The sequence below is a fragment of the Saccostrea cucullata genome, unplaced genomic scaffold (assembly GCF_032062105.1).
Source record: "Saccostrea cucullata isolate Sc308-1 unplaced genomic scaffold, CSIRO_AGI_Scuc_v1 ctg267, whole genome shotgun sequence".
In the NCBI taxonomy this organism is placed as follows: Eukaryota; Metazoa; Mollusca; class Bivalvia; order Ostreida; family Ostreidae; genus Saccostrea; species Saccostrea cuccullata.
In genome coordinates this window covers 101,231-129,154 of record NW_026934971.1, presented here as the reverse complement: position 1 = coordinate 129,154, position 27,924 = coordinate 101,231, and the positions used below count along the sequence as shown (strand labels likewise).

The following is a 27,924-nucleotide window of genomic DNA, read 5'->3' as shown; positions in this document are numbered from 1 at the left end:
TTTTAGTGTTATTAACATAAGAACATGAATTCTTTACTAGGCATTGCAATATTCTTGAACTATTTAAAAAACGCTAAAAATTAATAAAATATTAAAATCAATCAAAGTATATTTCAAATACATCATTTTTTTTTTTGGTTTAACGAATTTACTTTTTTTTTCAAATAATAACAAGAATATAAAAATAAATCCAGCAATTTCTATTTACCAAACTGAGCATTTTCCCACACACAGTTTTGTGTTTTAAAATCAAACACAGTGCCTCCAACACAAGACTGAACCCATGGATTTAGTCCAGTGTCGCAGTGAATGTACTTGTGGGGGTCTGGGTGAGGAAACATGGTGATGCCTCGGTCTATTTGGTCTTTAATGCAGGGGTTAGACGATACATGTGTATCTTCGATACAAGCATGATTGTTTTGGTTCCATACCAAATTCTGTGGACAGTTCATGACCCATGCATTCCCCCACACATCACAATGAATGAATTTTGAATTATCTTTGCCATATGGGAAGAACATTTCTTGGTTAGCCAGTGTTTGTGCGGTGCAGGGATTTTTCACATCCGGGTCAAGCGGGGTCTTGTCTCCAGTAATGGTGGCTGTTGAGGACCCACAAGAATGTGAACCCTGTTAGATCAGAAGGAAAATATAACTCTAAAAATATTTTACAACTGCATTCTGCACATCAGTAACTTGAATATTTTCAATTGATTGTAATAAACTTTAAATCTATTTTGTACCTGTGAATACCGTTCTCCCTGCGGACACTGAGTGATGTACATCTTATGCTGATAATCACATTTGATAAACTTTGTATAATCATATGGATGAGCATGATAAAGCTCGTTATTTTGAATTGCTTCCGTGGTACATGGGTTAGGCACCGGTGTTCCATCCAGACCTGAAATAAATTTACAGATAAATGCACAGAATTTAACCCATTGATGATTCAACAGACTTACCTTAAGGACCAATTACATGTGTATTATGCAATAAAATGTATCATGGGAAGAGTAGGTACATGACCTCGACTTGAAAGACTCTACCTGAGGAACTACATTTTAAGTAATCTTTATATTTCTCATTGAGTTGAAAGTCGAGTTTTGTACATTCACGCTCATGTCCGTTTTGGCGGCAGACTATCTCTATTCCTGAAATAAAAAAAAAAAATAATTTTCAACTGGTTGGTGTCTCACTGCAAATCACGTTAACAAAAAATATCTTCAGGATAAAAAAATGTAAGAGACTTCAATTAAATGAGACTGATGCTCTACTGATTTGTATTTATGTTTAAGAAATATATGTCTTAGTATAGTCACCTTGTCTAATAAGTCTGATCAGACCAAAGCTGTCCTGTAGGATGAGGATTGTTTCAAAGGAATTCAAAGAATAATATATATATTTTTAGTTACCATGCCATTGACAACATTATTTGTCGAAACTGATAGAGAGAATTATGTTTCTTAGTATGATCTACTTGTGTACTAAGTCTTATAAAAATTGGACCAAAACTGTGACAGTAGCAATGTTTGGAAAGAATTTCTTTTAAATAACTATGTCAGCATTGAAAAAAAATTTTAAAAACTAATCAACAGAATTTTGAACAATTAAGTCAAGTCCACTTGTATTTCGATTATTTGTCATTTCCTATTGGACTTTTACGAGAAGCAGTGACTTCTACAGTTGACGGTTTACTTGGATATTTAAACTTGTATCATGTATGGAAGCACAGAATTGATAATGCATAAGAAAACCTTTCTAGTGGTCATAGGTATGGTGTTAGGGGCACTAACATGTGAAGACCGAAAAGGGTGGTTGTCGTTTTCTTCAAGGACAACTTATATGTGCTTTGAAATAACCCGTTATTTTTGTTTAATTAAATGTTGAGCTAATTATTAATATCATAAAGGAGCTACCGTACATAGCCCTAGTGTAAAAGCAAGCGTCAACTGTAAAAGTCAGCGCTCCTCGTAAGAGTCCATTACCTGATTTGTTAACATACGATATCGTTGTCACGTAGTGAGCGTCGCTACAGTTTTTCAAGTCAGCTGCGTGTTCAGGCAAGCTTGTCCCCACATACGTCATATACAGTGGACGTCCATCTTTCGTCTTATTCAGGACAAGTACAGCAGGATGGTTGTCCGTTGCTGTCACTTTATTGTTATAGAGAGCTGCACTGGGGTGCGGGTTATCGTAGGACATATACACATGGACTATTCCACAGTTAACTGTCAACTTTAAGAAAAACATTGGCAATACATGTGTATCTTCGTTATGGTACAATTATTCAGACTTTGTTTGGATTCTAGCATGACTGAAATTGTATTACATGTATGTTGTGTTGCCATTTATGTTAAAATAAAGTTTTTACAACATAACTCTTACAGGAGAATATATAAATCATCAATTGTCATTTTAAATTTTCTCCTATTTCTTTTATCAAGTCTTACTTGCATCACACTGTCTAAGCCAGTATCGTTCCCAGTGTTGTTTGTGGATACGGCAACGGTCTTTATATCTGTTTTGTTTTGACTTAAAGTTTGTTTTATTGTGTGTGTAATTGGTGTGGTAATATTGGTCCCGTTGCTTTGTGATGTAACTGTCTGAGATGGGCCAATAACAACTGGAGCTAGGAGATGAACAGATTATAGTTGTAAATTTTTGATTCAGCTTAATGGAGTATGTAAGCATCAAAATATGAAAATTCTGTACCGTTAATTGTTATATTTATAAAAACACATCAAAATGTTGATGCTCGAAGTATTCTATACAGAAAATTAGCGTGTGCGCAAATGATTCCTCTTCTTCTTATATCCAAAATAAATATAAAAATTGTAAACCTCATACTTAGTATATTTGTAAATAAAATACGCAAATTGATTTTCAGACCATACCGTACTATTCCACTAATTCGAAATTGACATAAATACCTCGGCAAGCCGCCTTTTGAATTTCATAGATTAGGCTGTCAATGTCAGAAAATCCTGAGAGGAAAAACACATGTGTACAGTTTGGGTCGCTGGCCAGGGACTCGAGTTCGTCGTCACAAATGCTTCCAATTCCTAAAGCGAAAAGGACTATACCTTCATCTTTTGCGTACTTTGACTCTCGAACTGTATCATATATGTTTGAACAGCCATCAGTGATAACTAGGCCGACTTTTGTTGAACTCGACCGTGATCCAAAGCGAAAGACAGATTCTCTGGCCAGGCGAATACCCGCAGCAATATTTGTACCGCCACCCGTGTAGTTGGCGTTGTCGATGGCAACATTTAGGTCATGGTGATTATTGTAGGTACCAAATCCGAATTCCAAATTAGCAAAAGATTCAAACTTCACAAGAGCTACTTCTACTGCCTCTGGACCGATCTCAAATTTTTCAGTTACGTTTTTTACGAAGTCGAGCATAACAAGAAAGTTATCCATCCCAATGCTTCCCGATTCGTCCAGAATAAATCCCATATCTATCTGGCAGTCAGCTACAAATACAAATATTTTCAAAATATAAGAGATTTACGATAACCGTACAAAAAAGATTATATGTTTCACTGAATTGCTTACCATTGTGTATGTTTTGAACTTGAGAAATGAAAAATTCTGTTGATTTATCATGTTTATCTGGATGATAATAATTCTTCCAAAACTCAGCTTGCTTTTCCAAAACACCAGGCGTGTTTCTCCCTGCCCTTAACTCCAAAACCAAACTGGCAGCCAGGCCCGAGTATAGTGGCTTTGTCAAGTCTCTCCATTGCACAGTTTCCCATGCTATGTTTAGCTTTTCATGGATGATTTTGTATTTCTCAGTAAGACGATAATTTTGTTTGGTGGATTCAAAGTCTGACTTCTCTACCTAGGATGCAATTCAAAAGTAGCACTAAAATACTAAGTTAAAGTAAAACTCATCTCTACCCAACTAGGCCTAACATATAAGCATATTATAAGCATTATATTTATTTGACACCAATTATTACTAATAAGCAAACCTGCCATATCCCACCATAAAAGTTTGGTCTAAAAGTATTGTGGTTTGATCCATCGTTTGATTCAACGTAAGCCAGGCGCCTGAGAAACACTCTGTCGTTTGTGTAGATACAGTTCTCTCTTATGATGTCTACCACTGCCTGCACAATGTCTTCTCCTGTTGCACGCTCCTCTCTTGTACGGTCAACGGAAAAACATACGCGGGCAGCGGTTATCAAATAGAGGAATACAAGAAACATCTTGAATAATGGCCCTTTTCGTAACTGCAAGATTTATATATGGACTGTGTTTGCAGACAAAGGAGGAAGTTTTCCAAAATGATACTGTTGTTAAGTGATTTAAAAATCTTTTTCAAAATATAGATGAGTCAACCATTCTGTCTGATTTATCTCAGAAAGTTACATAATTTTGTGATTACTTCTAAAACAGCACGATGTTACATAAAAGCGTGATAACTAGAATACAACACAATGCTATGTTTGAGTAATGCAAAAACTGCTAGCCCCCCTGTCTAGTGCTTAGCAGGCTTTGATTGAATATTTCGATCTACATGTATTTCTACACATCAGCTTTGTTGTTTGATTTTTAAATATCTAAGAGAGCAAATTTAAATTGGATAGGACTATCATCCCTCATTACTTGGTAAAATGTATGACTTGTGTTGTGGAGTAAAGTTTTCCTCCATAGCCAGCTTTTCCCTCAGAATCTGTGCGAAAGTATAGGATTTTCTCCTGAGGGGAAATTTGACACAAGAGCCAAATTTTCCCCTCAATCTTTATCAGAGTAAGTTTTCCCTCTTGAATTGAAAATTTGAATGTTTTTGGATCAATTTTTTTTTTTTTAATTTAGTGTAAAATCTTAAAAAGTTCAAATCATTAAGTCGCAATCAAATATCGTCAGAAATAGTAAGATACGCAAGTAACTCCCAAATCGTAAAATTCGAAGTCTCAATACCTTGAAATTACCTTTAATCGTATTTCAAGCTACATATACATCAATGTCAAGCCTACATTTTGTGATTAGATATTGCCAAGAACTTAAAAAGGTCGTATATTTCTAGGAATTTCTTTTAGAGATTATTTGCTCCCTTCTTTCAAATCCAATAAGACACAGCAAGGGTCGATGGGGCATGAATTTGCTTGCAAATTAAAGCAGTGCTTCTTGCATAGTTGTGAGTATGAATTTGGTTTTCATTTAACGATTGGATATGCATCCCACCAATAACTTAATTTAATATTTTATACATATATGAAAAATATATGAAAACATCTGCAACTTAGGGCCTTTAAAGGGCAAACAAATTGCCAGATCACTGCAAGTGTCCATATATATTTTAACAATTTGTGAGCAAACACGTATCTAGGGCGTGTTATTGATGGAATGCAAATGCAATCTTATACTGAAAAGAACCCAACTCCATACACACGACAGTACAAGAAATATTGCTTTCGCAAGCAAAAGCATGCTCCATTAAACCTTACAAATATTAATGTTGTCTTAAATTTGAAAGCAGAGAGTAAAAAGCCCCTTAAAGTTTCGAAAAATTTTTAATTCTTAGAAATAAACGACCTTCTTAGTTCCTTAGAAATATCTAATCACACCTAGAGTTACTGTGAGCAATGGGCTTACAAAATGATATCCCCCGACACCCATATGATTATAATGGCAAAGACCATTTTTGCTCTTAGATACTCGAAATGTAGGTTTCAGATCATAAAGTAAAATAGGAGGTGCACCATGGCATTATGTAATAAAGAATCAGTGAAAGTATTATAAAATTTTATTCAGTGTTATAGGTGGAGTTGCAGATAAGAGATGGCTACCCTTCAATATTATAGAAAAAATGAAACACCATTCCGTGATCGGCTTGCACATTTGCTTTTACCACTTGCTTGTGGCTTTGAGTTTGTTTCTTAAATGATTTGATACGCAAAATTATGTTCTACGTATATCAACAATTTCAAAATCTAGACAAGCTATTGATAAATAAGTGGGTGAAACAAGAATATCAGCATTGATTGTAGTCAACAATGCACAAAATTTATTGTCGAAACAATGACTTTGTAAGCAAATAAAACCTATCATTAAGTCGAACATTTTCACACATAATTTAATACCGATTTGTCTGCTTGCCCGAGCATGGCAAGAAGCATTCGGCGAATGTAATCCCTCGACAGTTGATGATTACTCTTTTCTGTGAAGTATGATTAAACCATGTTGTCTACTTGATAATAATCTGATGGGCCATATACATAAAAATTAAAATTATTTATAATGCAAAGGAATTTCATTACATCTTTTTACGTAAAATTAGGAAATACCATATCATACATAAGGCAAAATTGCTAACACACTACTTACTTTTTCTTGAAGTGTTTTTAATTTGAACGCAACAAAAGTGGATCTGTGTATTATTTTAATAGTTCATTATAGTACCGTACGATAACTGTCCGAGACTTTCTTTCTTAATAACCCCGTGGGGATCCGGGCTAGAATAGGTCTCCAGTACCCCCTTGCTTGTCGTAAAAGGCGACTTATAATGGAGCGGTCCTTCGGATGAGACCGTATAAAACGAGGCCCCGTGTCACAGCAGGTGTGGCACGATAAAGATAACTCCCCGCTCAAAGGTCGCAAGTGCCGAGCATAGGCCTAAATTTGCAGCCCTTCACCGGCAACGGTGACGTCTCCATATCAGTGAAATATTCTAGAGAGGGACGTTAAAGAGTATACAATCAATTGTAATATTCATTACTTTATTAGATAAAGGGGGGTAGATTTTATCTGTAAAAGTTCAAGTTCAAGTTATTGTATATGTATTTATTGGTATATTCCATGAATCATGCCATGTTTGTTTTGTTTATAGATTTACCATTGTGTTGGTCCCACATGTTTTTCTGTTAGATGCTTATGTCTTTAGATTATTATTTACCTGACAAGGCTATGTTCTTAAATTGATCAAGATTTTATGTCAATGAATATAAGAATCTACTTACAGGAGTTTCAGTGATGTTATTAAGTAATCCACACTGTATTTATTATGACATGACATCTACTGTCAGTGCATGTAGGCCGCCATTGTATGACATCATCAAATAGTTCACTTGGCGCAATAATTTGGATTTGTGATAATGTAAAGCTAGTACAAGTAGTTTCCTATTAAATTATAGTTTTTATAACTTGAACTATTTAAAAGATACCTGTAGATTTGATTTCTCTATTTATGATTGTTGTCATTTGGCACTATTTATATTGCTCAAGAATATTACCTAATCACTGATGTCTACTATAGTTACACCACAAGAGATAGTGCTTTGTTAAGAATTGTTTAATTCTTGATTTATTAAGTAAGTAATGCATTCATTTTATTGTGTATAGAGAATATATAGTCAATAGGATAATATGGTAATGTATGATTGCTTATAATTGTTAGAATTATAATAATTTATGCCTGTCAGGATTGTCAGGGAAATGAAGCATTTTGATTGGTTAGTTTCTAGATGCAAAAGCTATATAAGTGAGGCAACTTCTCAGTTTTGTCAGATAGCTCCACTGAGCACTTGACTAATTGTTATCTTATTAGGTATGATGAATTCTGAAAACCAAGATCATGATTTTTATAAAGACAGTTCTAATTATTATTCAGCATAAAGATTGTTTTCATAACTTGGCACCCAGAATCCTGACATTTTATAAATTCCTGACACCTAAAATTCCTGACACCCAGAATTCCTGACACCCGGATTTCCTGACAATAATTCCTGACAAGTGAAATACTGACAATCTCTTAAAATGTAAATTATTGATATTCTTCACATTTTTACTCCTGGTACAACACTCTTTGTTATAAGAGTTATTCCCCTTTAAACCCCATTATGGCTATAGATACCTAGAACTTTATACTGAGCTATCTCCCACCACTCATGAGACCCTGACAAAATGTGTGTATGTTGATAAAGGGACCAACACAGTTTTGTGCATCAAATGTTGACTTGTTTATTTATGTTTGCGATGAAAGTTAATAAACAGTTATAAAGAACATATGGACTTCCTGTGTGAAACATCTACAATGGAAATAAGGATATTTTAAGGCCAGCCTGTTACAAAAATGGTGTCAGAAGTGGGATGTCACAGTCCAAAGTGGCATCCAGGATTCGAACTTATTCCTCGAGGCTTTTGTGAGTGGTGGATAAAAAATATGTACATAAACTTGTAAATATGTATTAGATTGTTATTTTCCTGACGTTCGAATATGGCAGATGATTCTGATACTGAAGTGATTATTAATCAACGAGAAGAGGGATCTGAAAGAGATCTTACTGAACCTGATGAATTAGGGCAGGGTGATATACATAATCGTCAAAAGGAAGATCAAAGACCATATATGATGAGATCTCGAGAAGACTGTGGAACTGATATCCATCCAATGTCATTGGGAGGCTACAGAGAGACTACTTCAAAGAAGGCTGGATTACCAGTAAAACCTGAACCATACAGTGGATCTGAGGACTGGGAGGAGTACATAAACCATTTCACACTATGTTCCGAGCTGGGGAAATGGTCTGAACAAGAAAGTGTACTAGCTTTGGCTGCAAGTTTGAGGGGACCAGCAAGGACATTTTACATCAGCCTTCCCAAAGAAGAAAAGTATGACTACTCATTGCTAATAAGAGAATTGAGTCAGAGGTTCGGCAGCTCCCGTCAACAAAGGAGATGGCTTTCAAGGCTAGAAGGAAGGAAGCGTAAACCAGATGAATCAATTGCATCCTTAGGAGATGACCTTAGACAGATGTCTCAAAGAGCTCACCCTAACTTAGATGCTAGAGCCCAAGAAGCATTAGCCTTAAATCAACTCTACAAATCTATTTCCTTGGAAATGAAGTGTCGCTGCATCGACAGGAATTTTTCTGCTATAGCCGAAACAGTTGACATTATAGAGAGGTATGAGTCAATACTAGGAGACGGAACGGAAAAGAAGAGAGCAGTGAGAATGGTAAGAGCAGACTCAAAACAGCAAGAAGACGACATTTCAAAAACCTTGAGCAAAATAATGTCTCGACTTGAACAGTTAGAACAGAGACCCAGCCAAAGATACAACCAAATGAGAAGAAATGGGCAAGAAAAAAATCTGTGCTATGGGTGTGGGAGTTCCTCGCATTTCATAAAGCAATGTCCCAAAGCCAGAAATAGACCAGCAAAACAGGAAGGTGCATATAATCAGCCAAATCAGATGTCGGGAAACTTCTACCCGCCATCTCATTAGGCCAGGAGGTGACGGGAAATAGGGGGCCTACTGATATAGAAGATAGATATGGTGTTTGTGGAGAGACACTAGGGAAATGGGACAATATTTTTTATATTTCCGGATTTCTTAATGGCCTTCAAATAGATTTCTTGATCGACAGTGGTTCCACGTCAACCATCATCTCCTTGGAAACTTATGAACTTTTACCTGAAGCCTCAAGGCCTACCTTAGAAAGATCTGATTTGGTACTTAAGGGAGTCAATGGTATTCAACTAGAGACCTTAGGTTTGGCTACTTTTGAAATTTTCTTTAAAGATCAGCACGTACAGCAGTCAGCAGTAATCTGCAAGATTGAACAGCCTGCAATACTTGGTCAGGATTTTCTGATTAGAAATGTAGATAGAATTGATTACAGAAGAATGGAAATGAAAGTTGGTGACAGTTCGTTCCCCTGCAATGTCAAAGGTGAAGCCGAATCTGTGTGTGCAGTTAATGTTCGAGAAACCACAACTATACCTGCTCTGACTGGGAAACTTGTTCCAGTGACTATATCTAATGCAGACCATCTGAGTTCTATTGGGCTGATTGAAAGAAACAAAATTTTTCAGAACCAGCTCATAGTTACCTCCGGACTAATAGATGTAAGGAAGGAAAATCCAGTAATACAAGTACTCAATATTTCAAGCAAGGTAGTCCAGCTAAAGCCAAACTTCAAGCTAACCACGTGTGAATCTGTTTACTTGAACTCCTGTCAGGAATCTCCATGCCGTGTTGTGAAGAGTGAATTAAAAGAGGAAACCGATGAATTGCCACTTCACCTCCAGGAGCTCTACATTAAAAGTTCAGTAAACCTTTCCGCAGATGAGAAATCAAAATTGTCAAAGCTGCTCCTTCAATTTCAAGACATATTTTCCAAATCTTCGGATGATTTTGGAAGAACTGGCAAGAAAACATTTAAAGCAAAGATCTCAGTACCAGAAGAGAACATAAAATCTCCATGCAAAGAAGCGTAAACTCAAGGTGGGACAAACTGTTTGGATCCATGAGCCGACCAGAACCAAGGGAGTTTGTAGTAAACTGACTTCACCTTGGAAGGGTCCATTTGTTGTGACCAAATGTATAGATGATCTTACATACAAGGTTAAAAGAAGTCGGTCTCAAACACCCAAGGTGTACCATATTGATCGTCTGGCCTTATATCATAGCAGAAATGTACCAGGGTGGATGGGGCAGTTTTGTAGACAGCACGGATATGCTGCAGACACAACAAGCAGCTGTTTATAGAATGTGAGAAGTTTTGAAGAGGAGACTTAAGTAGAGGAGACTTAAGTAACTAGAAGAAATCTAAGCTTAGTGATGATGATGATGTAGTTGGGAAGACTGGCCTGATCACCCAGGGTTTCTCAATGAGAATTCCTTAATTTTTATTTTTTTCTGTTTCATCGTATTGTCGATGCAGTTAGATAGGGAAGTTCTGATGTAGGAAGAGGATGTCCTACGATGAGTAAACGAGATGTCTCGTGTTGAAAATTGTTGTGTTTGTTGCTACATACTATGGTGATGCCCCCCTCCCTTCTGCCATTTGAGTATACATGTACCTAGATCCATGTCCATAGTTATCCCCCTTCATGAACATTTATATTACGCTCTGACTTAAGACGCTAACCTGACAGACACAGATTCCTGGTTGCCAAGTAAAGATCTATCCAAGTGGCTTAATTTATCAAATTCAAATTCCAGAATGGCTTCCCAGCTAAGAATATCCTGTTGGAAGTGTAATCAGGTTTTCGCCACCCTGAGGAGTAGAAAAAACCATCTGTCTAGCAGAGAACATGGATGCATGCGCGTGGTGTGTCCCTTCTGCCCAAAGGAGAAGTTGTTCAAACGATCAACACCAGAACTCAAAGAACACGTGACAACAAAGCATAGGGACGATGCTGTCGAACTAAAAGATGATTTCTTCTCAGAGACCAACGGGTTTTGGCTGTCCATTTATCCCAGAGATTACCGTAGACTGGTAACTCCAAGTCCTGCCAGAGCACCTTCAGCTATTAAAGCCAGAGAGTTAGTGAGGGCATGGTTCGACACTGCTCAAGTCCAGAGACACCGGAGAGAAGAGTGGGAAAGTGAGTGGAATGCAGAGATGAACAAAAGGGGAAACAGCGAGGAAACCTTGAAGTTCATACCAGACTACGAAGAAGAGATGGAACCTCAAACAAAGAGATTGAAATACACCCCGGAAGATCCAGCCAAAACAGATTCCCTTCAACTTTGCAGTATCAAATTTCAAGAGAACCCTTCTCTGACTGTCCATTCGCATGACCATACCCTCTGGTACAATCTAACTTTACGATCACTAGACAAAGATCCAAAGCTGTTAGCGAGTGTCTTGCGAAGAGTGCGAGGTTGTTCCAAGAACCCACCCACATTTAAAGAAGTTAAACACCCAGGGAAACAGCTGTCCAAACATCTGGCAAGTACTATCGGATTGGAAGAGAGTGACATCATATCTGTAAAAAAAGGAGTTCAAGCGACATTTACTTATACTGCCAGCAGTCAAGATTTAGAAACGAATGATAAAGAGAGGAATGTAAGGAAAGAGGGAAAGAATAGTGGAATGGGAGAGAGCAAAAAGGACGAGAACAGCAAGGAAGAGAACCGTGAAGTAAAAAACAGGACAGAAGAGGAGAACCGGAAGGAAGACAATAGTAATGTAAATAGCAGGACAGAGGAAAAGAGCAGGAAGAAGGAGAACAGCTATATAAAGAATAGTACAGGGGAGAGGAATGGACAGAAAGATATTGGTGAAATACAGAGCAGGACAGAGGAGATGAGCAGAAAGGAGAAAGGAGACAATTATATGGTGAAGAGCACAGGGGAGAAGAGTGGAGAGAAAGAGAGTAGTGAAACACAGAGCAGGACAGAGGAGAGGAGCAGAAAGGAGAACAGTTATATGGTGAATAGTGCAGGGGAGAGGAATGGACAGAAAGAGAGTTGTGATGTAGAAATGAGGAAAGAGGAAAACAGTGAGGAGAAACTGGATTTAGATCTTTTTACATATAAGATACATAGTCCTGCTATTGCAGACACCTTTCCATATGAACAACAACAAGGAATTCTATTGGCATTTCCAATTTCAACCCCTTTCCACCCTACTGTTGATGGAAGACAGAGAGCCATGAGGCTATTGTCGACAGGGGTTATGCCTCTTCTCCCACCAGGCAAGCGAGAGTGGAGTGGAGTTCCTCCGGTCTCCATCATTGACACTCCAGTTCCCTTATCATGGCCTCCACCTGAATGGGAAACATTCTCACCAGAACAAAGACTACACGCCTGGGAGATGGCAGCAATTATCATTACTTCTAAAGATGTTTTAGACTTTGCCGTAGATAAAAATTACCTGCTTTCGTGTTTTAATTTCCTGTGTCTGCCAGGTTCAGCAATGCCAATCCTAACCAAGAATCAAGCCAATGAGATCAATATGAGACTGTATAATTATAACGCCATATGCGACATCGCCGTTTGTGGTGTGAAGAATGGACAACAAGAGAAACTACTGGAAATGTTAGAGCACTGTACCGCTTGCCGTGATATATCTACGGACTGGATCATAGACAAACTTGATGAATGTCATGTGAAACTTAGGCTTCCAAAACCAGTAAATTAATTTGATTGTAAATTCAGGAGAATTGTGGATTTAAGGTGGGGGGAGTGTAATATTCATTACATTATTAGATAAAGGGGGGTAGATTTTATCAGTAAAAGTTCAAGTTCAAGTTATTGTACATGCATTTATTGGTATATTCCATGAATCATGCCATGTTTGTTTTGTTTATAGATTTACCATTGTGTTGGTCCCACATGTTTTTCTGTTAGATGCTTATGTCTTTAGATTATTATTTACCTGACAAGGCTATGTTCTTAAATTGTTCAAGATTTTATGTCAATGAATATAAGAATCTACTTACAGGAGTTTCAGTGATGTTATTAAGTAATCCACACTGTATTTATTATGACATGACATCTACTGTCAGTGCATGTAGGCCGCCATTGTATGACATCATCAAATAGTTCACTTGGCGTAATAATTTGGATTTGTGATAATGTAAAGCTAGTACAAGTAGTTTCCTATTAAATTATAGTTTTTATAACTTGAACTATTTAAAAGATACCTGTAGATTTGATTTCTCTATTTATGATTGTTGTCATTTGGCACTATTTATATTGCTCAAGAATATTACCTAATCACTGATGTCTACTATAGTTACACCACAAGAGATAGTGCTTTGTTAAGAATTGTTTAATTCTTGATTTATTAAGTAAGTAATGCATTCATTTTATTGTGTATAGAGAATATATAGTCAATAGGATAATTTGGTAATGTATGATTGCTTATAATTGTTAGAATTATAATAATTTATGCCTGTCAGGATTGTCAGGGAAATGAAGCATTTTGATTGGTTAGTTTCTAGATGCAAAAGCTATATAAGTGAGGCAACTTCTCAGTTTTGTCAGATAGCTCCACTGAGCACTTGACTAATTGTTATCTTATTAGTAGGGATGTCAACGAATATTCGAATATTCGAATATTCATTCGATGAGTTGATATTCGAATATAAATTTATGATTCGAATACACCAGTATTCGTTTTAAAGTGTAAAAGCATTAAAAAGAGAGAAAAACCTGGCAAGTTCAATTAGAAATTAAATAAAGTTTGTACAAAATTAAAAGACACTGACCTCTTGGATTATCTTAAAGGTGTGAAGAGTGTATCTATTAGAGTAATTTATTCATTTTTTCACTTAATTAGTTTAATAAAGGTGTCCAGTACTTACAATCAGCTTGGATTGTTGTAAGGACACAGTTTTAAAGTAATCACATGGATCCCTTGTTTATATAAATATCATTAAAAATCATTATCATGAAATTAACTGGCCAAAATTAATTGTTTTTAATATTTCTCTGTTAGATAATTGTTCTGCTTGATATAATTGTAGGAGTTATCAGTGAATACTTTAGTAAGACGATCAATTAATCTGAAACATACTAAAGAAACTTTTGAATTTTCAAGAAAACCTTTCATTTTGGATTTATATTCTTTCTATATTTGATAATTAAAAAGAAAAATAATTGAGGTGCATTTATCAAACTCTATATGAGTTCTTATTCTAAAATAATGGCATAAAACCTATACTGCTTGACAGGAGAGTGAAGATATATATTTTATAATGCAAAATGTATTTATTGTATCGAATATTCGAATATATTCGAATACTTCTATCGAATATTCGAATATCAATTACTGACAAATTTGACATCCCTACTTATTAGGTATGATGAATTCTGAAAACCAAGATCATAATTTTTATAAAGACAGTTCTAATTATTATTCAGCATAAAGATTGTTTTCATAACTTGGCACCCAGAATCCTGACATTTTATAAATTCCTGACACCCAGAATTCCTGACACCCGGATTTCCTGACAATAATTCCTGACAAGTGAAATACTGACAATCTCTTAAAATGTAAATTATTGATATTCTTCACATTTTTACTCCTGGTACAACACTCTTTGTTATAAGAGTTATTCCCCTTCAAACCCCATTATGGCTATAGATACCTAGAACTTTATACTGAGCTATCTCCCACCACTCATGAGACCCTGACAAAATGTGTGTATGTTGATAAAGGGACCAACACAGTTTTGTGCATCAAATGTTGACTTGTTTATTTATGTTTGCGATGAAAGTTAATAAACAGTTATAAAGAACATATGGACTTCCTGTGTGAAACATCTATAATGGAAATAAGGATATTTTAAGGCCAGCCTGTTACACAATCAATCAATCAATCTTTCTTAATATTTTACGTCATACCCATTATTCATGTAACTACGATATAACGTTTCAAGTCTTATTCCAAAGACTACACCAAAGAAATTTGACATGTACGACAATCAAGTCATATTTATGAGTTCTGCATGCCAAGATTTTGTTTTTTTTTTAGATATCATTGATAAGTTGGCTGAGGACTTGGAACCACCTACTATGAGGTCCAAGAGCATACCGGCTTCTCTGCAAGTTTTGACGGCTCCGAGGTACTTTGCCACTGGATCACAGGTAGTCCCTGACATTTCAGGGATAAGCCAACCAACTGTTTTAAGAATTGTCTGCAAAACATCTAGAGCTTTATCAAATACGGCAAGGGAATTTAAGTTCCCCGAGAAAATACTGTAGTAGAACAGCTTGAAAGCAAACAGAATGCGAATTTAACATTCCAAATGTACTAGGATGCGTTGATGGAAGACTCCAAATTAAACCATCGGAAAGGAAAGACGCGTATGTGTGTTGAAAAAACCACCTGCCAATGAATGTTCAGGAAGTTTGTGAAACATTATTGTTCAATGGCCTGGTAGCCACACTTGACGCATATTTTTAGAATAGGTGTTCGCAAAAAGAGTGGTTCGAAATTGAGCCCTCTTTTGGCTTTTCGATGACCAAGCCTACCCGTTGAAGCAATATTTCATTACTTCTCTTAAGGCCCCAAGTACACCAGCTGACAGGGCATTCAATGTTGCGCACAAAAGAGCAAGACAGAGAATTGAAGATACGTAAGGACGATGGAAGAGTCGGTGACTTTGCATTCACAAATTTGGTTCGTATTACTGTATACGAGGGTTGATCCAAAAGTAATGTCACAACTTTGATAAAATTGCTATAAATCAACGTAAAGCAACAACATTTTACATGATGAAAGATTTATTTATTTCAAATCAGACCTCAAAAATTCAAAGGAATATGATGCAAACTTTCCAAAATATCGGATTTTAAACAATGTGCGTTTATGGTAGTCGCCGCACCTAAATAAAACCTCATATGACGGATATGCACCGTCATACTTTTAAGCGTTTCCCCTTCGTTTCATTAAAAATATTTGTGATTCGCAAACACTTTCACCAATTCCACTTTTTTAAAGAGTTCTTGGTACCATAATACACTCACTCGTTTCTTAATTCAGCCCTCTGTCCAAAATTTTGAACAGTAGCAAAGACAAACTTAGAAATTTACATATATGCATGTCACTCTATACGTCTGTCTTTTTTTTACGTCAGACACCATTGAACGTTTCCGTCTGATCTCCTACCTTTCAGTCTTTTTGTCCTCTGCAGATTATTCAGTGACAAATCACCCGCCCAAAATTGCTAAAACCACCTACATGTATTAAGATGTCTCTTTAGATTTAGATTCTTTATTCTGCAAGTCTGATTAATTAACGTTAATTTCGCTGATGATGATACCCATATTTTGAAGCAACAAATGCATTACAACTCGTCGAGCCGTTTTCTCCCATTTCAACAATCCCTTTGTTCAATTCAAAATAGTAAAACAACAATGTTTATGATCACAAATACCAATGCCGTCACTTAATTTTCAATTAGAGACTAGAAAATGAGAGAATTGTGCCTTTTAAAAAATTGGGAGATTAGGCGCTTTTTTAGAATCTTTTTAATGTGTTTGTGTTTTTTCATTCTAGAAAATATACACTGTTAAACTTGACGTTCCGTTGTGACGCGGCGACAGCCCCTAGCTTCTATGTTTGAAACATCTATAAAAAAAATTCAAATAAACATTATAAAATTACAATTTTAATATTAATTAGATTTATATTTGTGCATCTTTTGGTGTATTGTATTTGATAATATGACGCAAAATATAAAAGATATGGGCACTGTGACATTACTTTTGGATCAACCCTCGTATTTATACTAGTTTATAACACGCAAAAGGCGTGTTTTCTCTCATAAGTGTTAGAATAGTCATAACAGTATTGCATAATTATGAATAAGGAAGCAATCCTTTTTTAATTCCCACTGAGGCCCGCTCCTACCCTCGGGGGTCAAGATTTGATGAGAGTCTACAAATGAATGAAAACGTGGTGGACCGACAGACAGCAGTAAAGCAATGCCCTCCTTTCTTTGAAGGGAGGCATAACAGGATTTGGGGTATAAATATTAAGATTGTGCGTTAGTGTATACTCTGTGTAATTGTTCACACAGCTGAGACATTGTGTAAAAATGTGACATTAAATCACACACAAGTATTTAATTGATAAGACCTCACGGCTAGCAAAAATAAAATGCTTGTATGGATTGAATTAAACTGGTCCATTTTCTTATTATAAAGTCGTTAATATTAATAAAAAATGGTTACATTCAAACACATGGACGTATCTTTGTCTAAGATCTGATGGTAAGCTGTGATGAATATCAAGTCATAAAGTCGTACTATAGAGCAAATACTGATACATAATCAACCAACGACTGAATCCCAAACACAGTTCTGTGATGAAAAACTGAAAGTAAGTCCGCTAGTGCATGACTGTACCCAGGGATTTAGTCCATTATCGCAGTGTATGTACTTGTGGGGGTCTTGGTGTGGAAACATTGTGATTCCTTTATCTAACTGATCCTGGGTACAAGGGTTAGAGGAGGTGTGTGTATCTTCAATACAGGTCTGACTCTGCTGATTCCAAACTAAATTTGAAGCACATAGCATGATCCATGCATGACCCCATACGTCACAGTGAATGAACTTTGTCTTATCTCTGGAGTATGCAAAGAAGAATTGGTGGTTCATCAGCGCTTGCGCAGTACAGGGATTCGACAGGTCAGGGTCCAGTGGAGTCTTGTCTTTAGATATAGTAGCAGTGGTGGATCCACAGGAATGGGAACCCTACAATTCACAGCATGTTTGTAAACAATTAGCTTGGAGTGATTATAGAATTAATAGCTATTTCCATTTTCTTGGATGAAAGAAGTATATATATATATATATATATATATATATATATATATATATATATATATATATATATATATATATATATATTTATTTCTCATGGCATCTTTACGTTTTCCTTACATTTGTAGACTTACATGGCAGAAACGTGGACACCGTGGACACGGCAAGATAAAAAAAAAAACAACCATGAGGTCGATTCACTCAATCTTTACGTAGAAATAAAATGGATATCTAACACCATTTAATAATGAAAAAGTAAATTCTTAACACCTGATGATATCTTTCTCCACTGGGACACAGTGTGACGTACATCTTTTGTTGATAGTCACACTTAATAAACTTGGTGTCGTCATAGGGGTGGGGATGGTACATCTCGTTGTTCTGTATAGCAGTGGCTGTGCAAGGATTTGCAATCACAAGCCCGTTAATACCTGAAAGTTATGGAAGACATTTTTGCCAGCTAAATATATCTTTAATTATGCGTCATGCTTATTAACTTCTATTATAGAAAGCAAAGAACGTACCGCCTGTAGTGCTACATAAAAATTCCTTGTACTTCTCATGCATTTGAAAATCCATCTTGGTGCATTCGCGCTCTACGTGATTTTGACGACAGACTATTTCAACATCTATTATTATAAAATGATATCAATATATATTCAAAATTATTATGAACTTACAATTGCATGATAATTTAATTTTACGTTAAACTGATATATGATTATTAATGTAGATGTAAAGAATTTTAAATTAAAAAGGATGTGTTGCGTTATACCTGTTTTGTTTTCTGTAATAAAAATTGCTTGATATTTGGCATCGCTACAGTTTTTCAGACCAGCTGCTTCTGGAGGGAGTTTTGTTCCAACAAAAGTCACATATAACTGGCGCCCGTCTACGGTTCTGTTAATGTAAAGAACGGCCGGATGACCATCAGTAGCTGTTAGTTTGTCATTGTACAGGACTGGACTGGGGTGGGGATTGTCATAGGAAGTGTACACATGGACAATTCCACAGTTCACAGACACCTTTCAAAATGAGAGAAACCTCAATAATAATTGAAAGCATACATGTAGTATGCGTACTTGATAAAGTTGATTTTGTTTGTCCTCGTGGAAACCAAAAACCATTTACTTAAAAAATAATAATAATAAAATGAAAAAAATTGTGTTTTTATAAAAATGAGCTTGAAGGAAACTTGCATTCATCATGGTGTTTGTAGAAGTTTTGTTGTTCTGGTTACTGTGGATGTCAGTTTGTACAGATATTGTGACTTTCGTGCCATTGGCCGTAATGTTGTTTTCTATTCCCTTTGATCCTCCGTTATTTCCCGTTGTAGCAGTCGGTGATATGGTTGATCCGAATATATCAGTTACCGGACCTGTGACGGGTGGCTTGGTTTGACCAAGATTTATCACAACCGGAGCTGTAATTCAAAATCTAATATTAAATCTTTGAACGTATTCTGTTTGCATTAAACATGAATTAATGTTACAAATAAAATATTCAATCTTTTTAAAAAAAATTGCATACCTCGACATGCAGCTTTCTTTATTTCGTACACCAGGGTGTCAATATCGGAAAACTCAGTAATGAAGAAAACGTGAGTACAGTTTGGACTACTTGCTACCTCATTTAATTCTACCTCATTGACATTTCCTATTCCGATTGCAAAGAGAACAATACCATCCTCTTTAGCGTAAAAAGCTTCCTGGACGGTGCTATTAAAATAATTTGAGTAACCATCTGTGATGACGAGTCCAACTTTTACTGCATTCGGTCTCGAGTTGTAGCCGAAGACAGAGGTTCTAGTAACACGGATGGCTGAGGCAGTGTTTGTCCCTCCAGCATCATACTGAATGTTATCAATCCCAATATTAAGTCCACTATGAGTATTATATTGTCCAAATCCAAACTCTACACGTGCATAATCACTGAAAGAGATGACCGCCACTTCAACTGCATCAGACCCAATTTCGAATTGTTTTGTGGTATTTTTAACAAATTCCAGCATTCGCAGGAAATTTAAGAATGCAATGCTTCCTGATCCGTCCAACATGAATGCTAAATCTATTTGACATTTTTCTGCGATTCAAAAAAATATAAAATTTTATAATCAACGAAAGAAAGGAAATCTTTCTTGATATATGCTGGGAAATTTATAATGAGTTTACAATTAATTTTCAAACGCTTATTATAGATTTTCTCAAATTTGACCAAGAAACGTACGACAAATTTCAAAGTCATTTCTAAGATGATTTAGAAATAAAAAAAACTAAATTTGAAAGTCTTACCATCTGGGATTTTGTTTACTTCCGTTATAAACTGAGAGGCAGATCTTCCTTTGTGATAGTTGTGCACCCAGAAATCTGCCTGCTTTTCTAGGACACCAGGAGTATTGTTTCCGACAAGTTGCTGCAGTTTCAGACTAGCGGCTAATCCGGAATACAGAGGTTTGGTGAGATCCTGCCAGACTGTTCTCCTCCAGTCAATGTGTAGCTTTTCCTTGATAGCCAGACACATGTCTTCCAATCCGTAGCAGTGTTTAGTGGACTCAAACTCTGATTTTTGTATCTGTGCAGGAAAGATGTTGAATACTAAGCAATTATGTACACAAACATTTCAGATTCGATACATACAATTTAATTAACACGGTTTCTTTAAATTAAAATTTGCAAATTTTTAGAATTTGTTCTTTTCTAGTAAAACCATTATACGATACGGTATTTCAATTGTTCCCAAATTAAGTAAACAAGCAATCGTTCGTATTTATTATGATTTTTCATGACATCATTCTGGCAGAATGACATCATATTTATGGACAGATTCATACGTATTGGAGAGGCATGAACAATAAAATGAATAATAACCTGCCAAATCCCGCCGTAAAAGTGAGGCCTGAACGTATCTGTACTGAGTCCATCCTTTGATTCGACAAAAGCAAGTCTTCTGAGAAAGATCCGGTCGTTTGGATAGATGCAGTTTTCTCTGATAATGTCCACGACTGCCTGAACAATGTCTGCTCCCACCGCGCGATCTTCCCGCGTCCGGTCGACAGCAGACGAGCAGAATTTCAAAGACAATGCAAAAATTACTACTGCCAAAGAAAGGACTTTCTTGTTGGCATCCATCTTCCTGGTTTGTCAAAACTCATACGTGAACTGATGAAAAATAGCGACGTCGTAAAGATGTTTTATTTGTCTTAGATAAATCCAAGCACCATGTCAAAATAGTCATGTATAAATGTTAAAACAAATGGTGCAGGAAAAATTTATTCATTAAAAAACAAAATATCATCACTTGCATGTGTTTTTCCTTGAATTTTAACAAATTAATGTCGAGTTTGGATTCATATCAGAATTTTATAATTAATTTATTTTTTCTGTCTAATTTAATAGGAAATTCACTGATGGTTGTATTTTTAAAAAGGAAAACTAATTGCATCTTATTTGTTCTTACCAAATACAAAAAATTATTAAATAATCACACAACTCCAAAATCGAACTGTTTTTTTTCTTTTTAAAAAAAATCATACTGGATTTTCTACCAGACCTAGAGAAAAACTACATAAGTGCATCATCAACTTTCCGATTAAATAACCGGCAGGGAGAGATCTTTCATTCTTTAAACAACCCATCAGAGTACTGACAGAATGAATATTATCCATTTAATAAACTCTCGGTCTTCTAAGAAAGAAATATTCTTGTAAATATTTGATTGAATGATCTGATATCATCAAATATATTTGTATCAGTACTATTGTTTGGAATTATAGCAAATCGTCATTCAAATTCAATTCTTATTTTTAATCTAGAAAAGAACTTTAAAAAATAATCATTAATAATAATAGACTTATTTTAGCTCAAATTATATTTTTATACATCCGAAAAGTAATTAACCATGAAGTAATATGATCTTTGTTTGAAGTAATGAAAAATTTATGTCATCGAAACTTAATGACTTCAACAATCGATTAAATGATCACGTTGCCAGGGAAGAAGTGGAACTATTGACAAATTTTCGAAGAATTCGCCATTAAGTATTGTTTAATCATGGCATTGACAGACACGTGTCGTAAATTCTAAAATCACCAGAGTAATTACTTTAAAACTTAAAAATGTGCTTTTCATTGCAGAAAAATACATAACATTCCCTTTCAATTTTATATTTAAAAAGTAGTTGTGATTAATATTGATAAAAAAAACAGGGGGAAAACTGTGGAAAAATAAAAGAATTTAATAGAGGATAATACATGTGTTACAAATGTATTAAGATGACAGAATGGAAACCGACTTTGACGAGTTTGTTTATGGAATGAAATAAAAACAACTTTCCACGACTCTCCAGTCCAGATAGGATCATCACCCAACAGGTGCAGTTTCCCAAACACAGTTCTGGGAAGCAAAGTTAAACACTGTATTCGGGGTACAGGACTGAACCCAGGGATTCAGGGCGTTGTCACAGTGTATGTACTTGTGGGGATCTTGATGAGGGAACATGGTATATCCCTGCTTCACTTTGTCCTGTGTGCAGGGATTTGTGGAGGTGTGGACATCCGGGGTACATGTCTGTTTTGACTGGCTCCACACCATGCTGGAGGAACAGTTAGACACCCAAGCATGTCCCCAGACGTCACAGTGAATGTACTTTGTGTTATCTTTAGGGTACGAGAAGAAGAACCGGTGGTTGATAAGAGATTGTGGCGTGCAGGGGTTCACGAGGTCAAGGTCAAGAGATACCCTATCTCCTCCCACTGCTACCTGCGCTGTTCCACAGGAATCTGAACCCTGAACAAGTACATTCTAGTGAGGACATGCATGTCTTGATGTAAAGCTCGTCTATCATATTATATTTTCATTGTTGAAGTTATTTGATATGGTTATTAGGCATATCCTTCATTAAAGATACGTGAAAGGGGAAGCATATACTGTATGCGTCATTTATCCGAAGCATTTGTTTTCTTTCTGAATGATGTTTTGTTTAAATTAAAATGAATTACATAATGTGCATAGATGGAACTGTTACTACTGAAGCTTTTCTTAATTTTCAAAAGAAGTATAAGAACGTATTTATAGCAAAAGGGATTTCTGAGAAATGTCTGCTGACTTGAATATAAGATTTCAATGACTCTGAGCAAACCAGAGGAACTATAATTATTTTAGAAATACTAACATAGAAGCATTTAAAGAAATGAGATACTATTAGATATTGACAGACATACATTTGTGTACTGTTGTCCATCCGGGCACTGGATGACGTACATCTTCTGTTGATAATCACACCTTATGAATTTTGTGTCGTCGTTTGGATGTGGATGATAAAACTCTCCTCTCTGAAGAGCAGTAGTTGAACAGGGATTTGGAACCGACATTCCTATATAGAATGTACAAAAAATGGTTAGCAAAATGGTCTCATTATGTGAAATCACCCCTAATAAGGATGATGTGATATGTTTTCAATAAATTTTTATCCTAATGTCAGTGAACTTTCCACAACAATATATGTTACATACTGTATATTCATCCTAGAGCATACATTATATATCATCGAATACATGAAGGTTACTCTGTTTCCTAACACCTAAATGAGTTGAAGCCTTGCGTGGTTTTATTCCTGTATTGACTAAGTTGGCTGCAGATCTGTAACTCGCTGGTCTGCACAATATGGGATGGATGACCAGAGAGCTCCAGTGCTACCCATAGAAATAAAAATGTATATTTCTTGCGCACAAATAGCTGCACTCATGTTTGGACTAATTTCTCCAAATCATTACCTCACAATGCGTGTTGAACTGAATTATCTTGCCGTCTAAAGTATCAGACAAGTCACATTATCCAGCGATGGGGTAAACGATGAGCAACCGATGCGTTTTTTGATAAAAATGGCGTGGTTGCCGGCCGGACACTTATGCCTAGGTCACATTTCCCGGCCGGTAGCCGTAGACCGGTGGTAATCGGTAGTAATCCGTGGTGTTAACGATGCCCCAACATCGGTCCACATCGGCCAAGTAGTCCCTGAAGTATCAGTCACATTATCCAGCGATGGGGTATACGATGGACAACAAATGCGTTTTATGAGAAAAATGGCGTGGTTGCCGGTCGGACTTACAAAGGCCCAGCGATGTATTGCTAATTATAAAACGATGTTCCAGGATAATCGGCCGATGTATATTACATCGTTCATACATTGGTGAACAATGTTCGTATATCGGTCGACTACGGGCCAATGTTTGGTCGAACATCGACCGATGATCGGTCGATAACTGTTGAACACCACTAAACTCCCCGATGACCTCAGATTCAACGGATATTTGACGCTGCTCGGCCATACATCGGCCGATCCTTAAAAGATGTGTTAATGATGGGTTGCCGATAAGGAGTGATGTGAGGCATCGTTGGAGACATCGCTGAATTTTAACTACGAATTATTTCCTACCGATGACCCCACCGATCCGCAAAAAAAGACTCAGTCGCCGTCCGATCACTAGTGGTGCCCGGCCGGCAACCACGCCATTTTCATCAAAAAACGAATCGGTTTCTCATCGTATACCCCATCGTTGGATAATGTGACTTATACTTTATAGTAATCGGACGGTGACTGAGGCCATTTAACGAATCGTTTGGGATCATCGGTAGAAAATAACTTGTAGTTTAAAATCAGCGATGTCTCCACCAATGCCCCACATCGCTCCTCATCGGCAACCCATCATTAACACATCTTTCAAGGATTGGCCGATGTATGGCCGAGCATCGTCAAGTGTCTGTTGAATCTGAGGTCATCGGAGGCTTGAGTGGTGGGCAACAGACATCGGCCGATCATCGGTCGATATTCGACCAAACATTGGCCCATAGTCGAACGACGTACGAACGATGTTCACCAATGTATGAGCGATGTTACATACATCGGCCGATTACCCCTGGAACATAGTTTATTATTAGCAATGCATCGCTGGGCCTTTGTAAGTCAGGCCGGCAACCACGCCATTTTATCCAAAAAACGCATTGGTTGCCCATCGTTCACCCATCGCTGGATAATATGACTGATGCTTTAAGGACTACTAGGCCGAAGTGGACCGATGTTGGGGCATCGCTCACACCACGGATTACCACCGGCCGGGAAATGTGACATTTGCCTTAATCACATTTCCTGGCCGGTGGCAGTAGACCGGTGGTAATCGGTGGTAATCCATGGTGTGAGCGATGCCGCACAATTTTCGATAGTTTCCATATTCGGCCCAGGAGGGCTGTTCACAACGGTTATTAGAAAATCAATATTTTATTGTGGATATGTACATGTAGTGCAAGAATATGTTAGGAAAACCTGGTAAGTAAAATTTTGAGCAGGCGGGTCGAAAAAGGAGAAATAAATCAAAAAACAGCGCACTTTTTTGAGAGCAATAGATATACAGTTTTTTCAATGAGTGGTACTGTAGCTCTCCGGTCTGTCAGTATATTTTTCGGAGTTCTACACTTCTGCAGCTATGACTAAGTGCACTCTATACACCTTGATAGAAGTTTGGGAAGTACTCACCGCCTGACTTACACACCATGTCCTTGAAAGCTGGTTTCAGCTCGAAGTCCTTTTTTGTACACGGTCGTTCGAGTCCCTCTTCTCGACATATCACATCAACCTCTGTTATAATATTATGTTTGAAAAATTCTTTATAAGTCGTTATCTAGTGGTAAAATCGTATTTTCAAAGAATATTTCGCTACAAATGCATTTTATATGTATTAACCAACTTCATTTGGAGTAAACTGAAATGTCTATAACATTGTTCCTACATGTAAGTACTTGTCGATGCATATTGTGTTAAGTACTTTCCACTAACATTTTACAGCATTACTTGTACTTCTAATTATGCTTGATATTTTAGAGAAAGTGTAGAGAGATCTTCGCATGCGTACTGGATATATTGATATGAGCAAATGTTGAGAAGTAGTTTGCGTCGGTACAGTTCTTTCCCTTGATGCCGTATGGTGTTCCCACTGACGTCACATACAGAGGTCGACCGTCTGCCGTCTTGTTCAGGAAGAGAAGTGCCGGATGTCCGTCTGTAGCGGTCAGTTTTTGGTTGTAGAAGACGGAGCTAGGGTGAGGGTTGTCGAAGGAAGTGTACACTTGAACAACACCGCAATTTACCTTGACCTTGAAAAGCATGAATGGCAATTATAATGTTAATTCAGGTATCCACGTGGTTTAAGACAAGAAAAGACAAAATCTTGTCTGATGAATTAAGTTTCAAAAGCGAAGTGATTTTAGCACAAATAATATCTGAAAAGGACTTTAACTTTCCATTTTATGCATTGGATTTTACCTCTAGCACATTGTGTGACCCTGTGATGTTTGAGTCCCTTTTCTGTGTGACAAAGGCCAGCGTTGTAGTGGTGTGGATACTGTGTTTGTAAGTAACATTCAGTCTGATCCCGTGTATATCCACGTTAGTTCCATTTATACCCACTACACTGTTAGAATCCACAACTATTGGTGCTGCAAAGTCAAGTGAGATTATAGTAATATCTTACCTCAGATGCAAAGTACCTTATCTATAGAGACATTCGTAATAAATTATAGCAATATCAGTTGTTTTCTGGCCAAAAAGAAAACAGCATACATTACATGGGATTTTTAAAAGATATCAACTAAATGATAAATTAAAGTCCTAGATAATTTAATGAAAAGTATGGAATTTTGCAGCAATATTGTACAATCTGTGTGCGGAGTCTAAACTGTGTGTTTCCTTTATAAATGCATGTTTATGAATATCTGTACATGCCCTTCTTGAATCTTTTACATAACACAAAAATATAAGTACATAAGTGTACGTTTCTCACATATCCTTAGGACTTTTATAGGGGATCACATGCATGGAATTGAAGCGAGAAAACTGATGAATTTTATTTGTTCTGATGCATGGATCATCAAATAAAGGATTATATAGGATCTGAATGATTAGTAAATGATTGTGAATATTAACATAAACCCAGTTATAGATATGTATAACAGTCTACAAGTAGCTCTACAATGGAATATATTACAGTAAATACAGTACATGTATACGCGTTATCTGTAGTACTTGACAATTTTCAAATGCACTTTACCCAGAACCGGATATGTTAAAGTTAACATCGACTCTATCGTGGTTTTCAGGATGTTTCGATAAATAAAGATCCGGTAACCTTATATTGACCAAAGAAAGGCAATACATTTTAGCATTTAACATTTATGGCATGTACATTTTATATATGGGTTCATTTTAATTTCCAAGCTTATTCTAGACCTGTTTAAAATGATCATATAACCAAAAACATTCCCGGAAACGAGAAACATGCAGAATTATTTCCAATTTCAGTTAAAGTTTTTTTTAATAAGAACCATCTAGTTTTTTTAATTTCCTTTTCTTACCTCGACATGCAGATTTCTTGATTTCTTGAACAACGTTGTCGATTTCTGAAAACCCCGCCAATATGATCACGTGGGTACAGTCTGGTGGACTTGCTATGGCATACAACTCTGCCTTATTTATATTCCCTATTCCTAGAGCAAAAAGTACAATTCCCTCCTCTCGTGTTGTCTTGGCTTCTTTAACAGTTTCCTGAAAGGAATCCGAAGATCCGTCGGTAATTACGAGTGCGACTTTAGTAGCGCTTTTCCGAGAGCTATTTTTGAAAATAGATTCCCGGGCCAACTTTATCCCTTCACTTGTTGCTGTACCCATTGCGTCATAATTAACAGAGTTGATTGCTTTTTCTAATGATGCGTGATCATCATGTTCTCCAAACTGGAACTCTATCCGGGCAGTATCGCTGAAAGACACCACAGCAATCTGAGCATTGCTGGGCCCAACTGTCAAACCGCGAGCAACATTCTTTATAAAACCCAACATGTCGATGAAGTTAAA

The 27,924-nt window shown here is 36.6% G+C and overlaps 1 protein-coding gene across 1 annotated transcript; it reads right to left on the bottom strand.

Annotated features, from left to right (window-relative positions):
* Window positions 1–156: 156 nt before the first annotated feature.
* LOC134241654 (uncharacterized) lies at window positions 157–27,924 on the bottom strand. Its single transcript, XM_062723689.1, has 23 exons — window positions 27,429–27,924; window positions 26,341–26,513; window positions 25,931–26,171; window positions 25,555–25,656; window positions 23,246–23,397; window positions 22,387–22,811; window positions 20,895–21,159; window positions 20,319–20,598; window positions 19,558–20,109; window positions 19,227–19,450; window positions 18,803–19,052; window positions 18,298–18,458; window positions 17,611–17,958; window positions 15,293–15,470; window positions 12,294–12,518; window positions 11,554–11,735; window positions 3,564–3,852; window positions 2,933–3,496; window positions 2,453–2,631; window positions 1,988–2,237; window positions 1,049–1,153; window positions 743–903; window positions 157–629 (listed from the first exon to the last, which is right to left on the bottom strand). Exons 1-23 carry the CDS (start codon window positions 27,907–27,909, stop codon window positions 201–203), a joined length of 6,216 nt encoding a protein of 2,071 aa, XP_062579673.1. The 5' UTR covers window positions 27,910–27,924; the 3' UTR covers window positions 157–200.

Bases quoted from the DNA above. Each gene is read 5' to 3' on its own strand.
- LOC134241654 (XM_062723689.1), bottom strand. From the start codon at position 27,909: ATGTTGGGTTTTATAAAGAATGTTGCTCGCGGTTTGACAGTTGGGCCC. The intron at 17,959-18,297 runs GTGTTAAGAATT...TGTGAATTGTAG, and splicing joins GTGGAGAAAGATATCATCAG to GGTTCCCATTCCTGTGGATC. The intron at 3,853-11,553 runs GTATGGTCATGC...ATTGCATCCTAG, and splicing joins AAGTTAGATTGTACCAGAGG to GTAGAGAAGTCAGACTTTGA.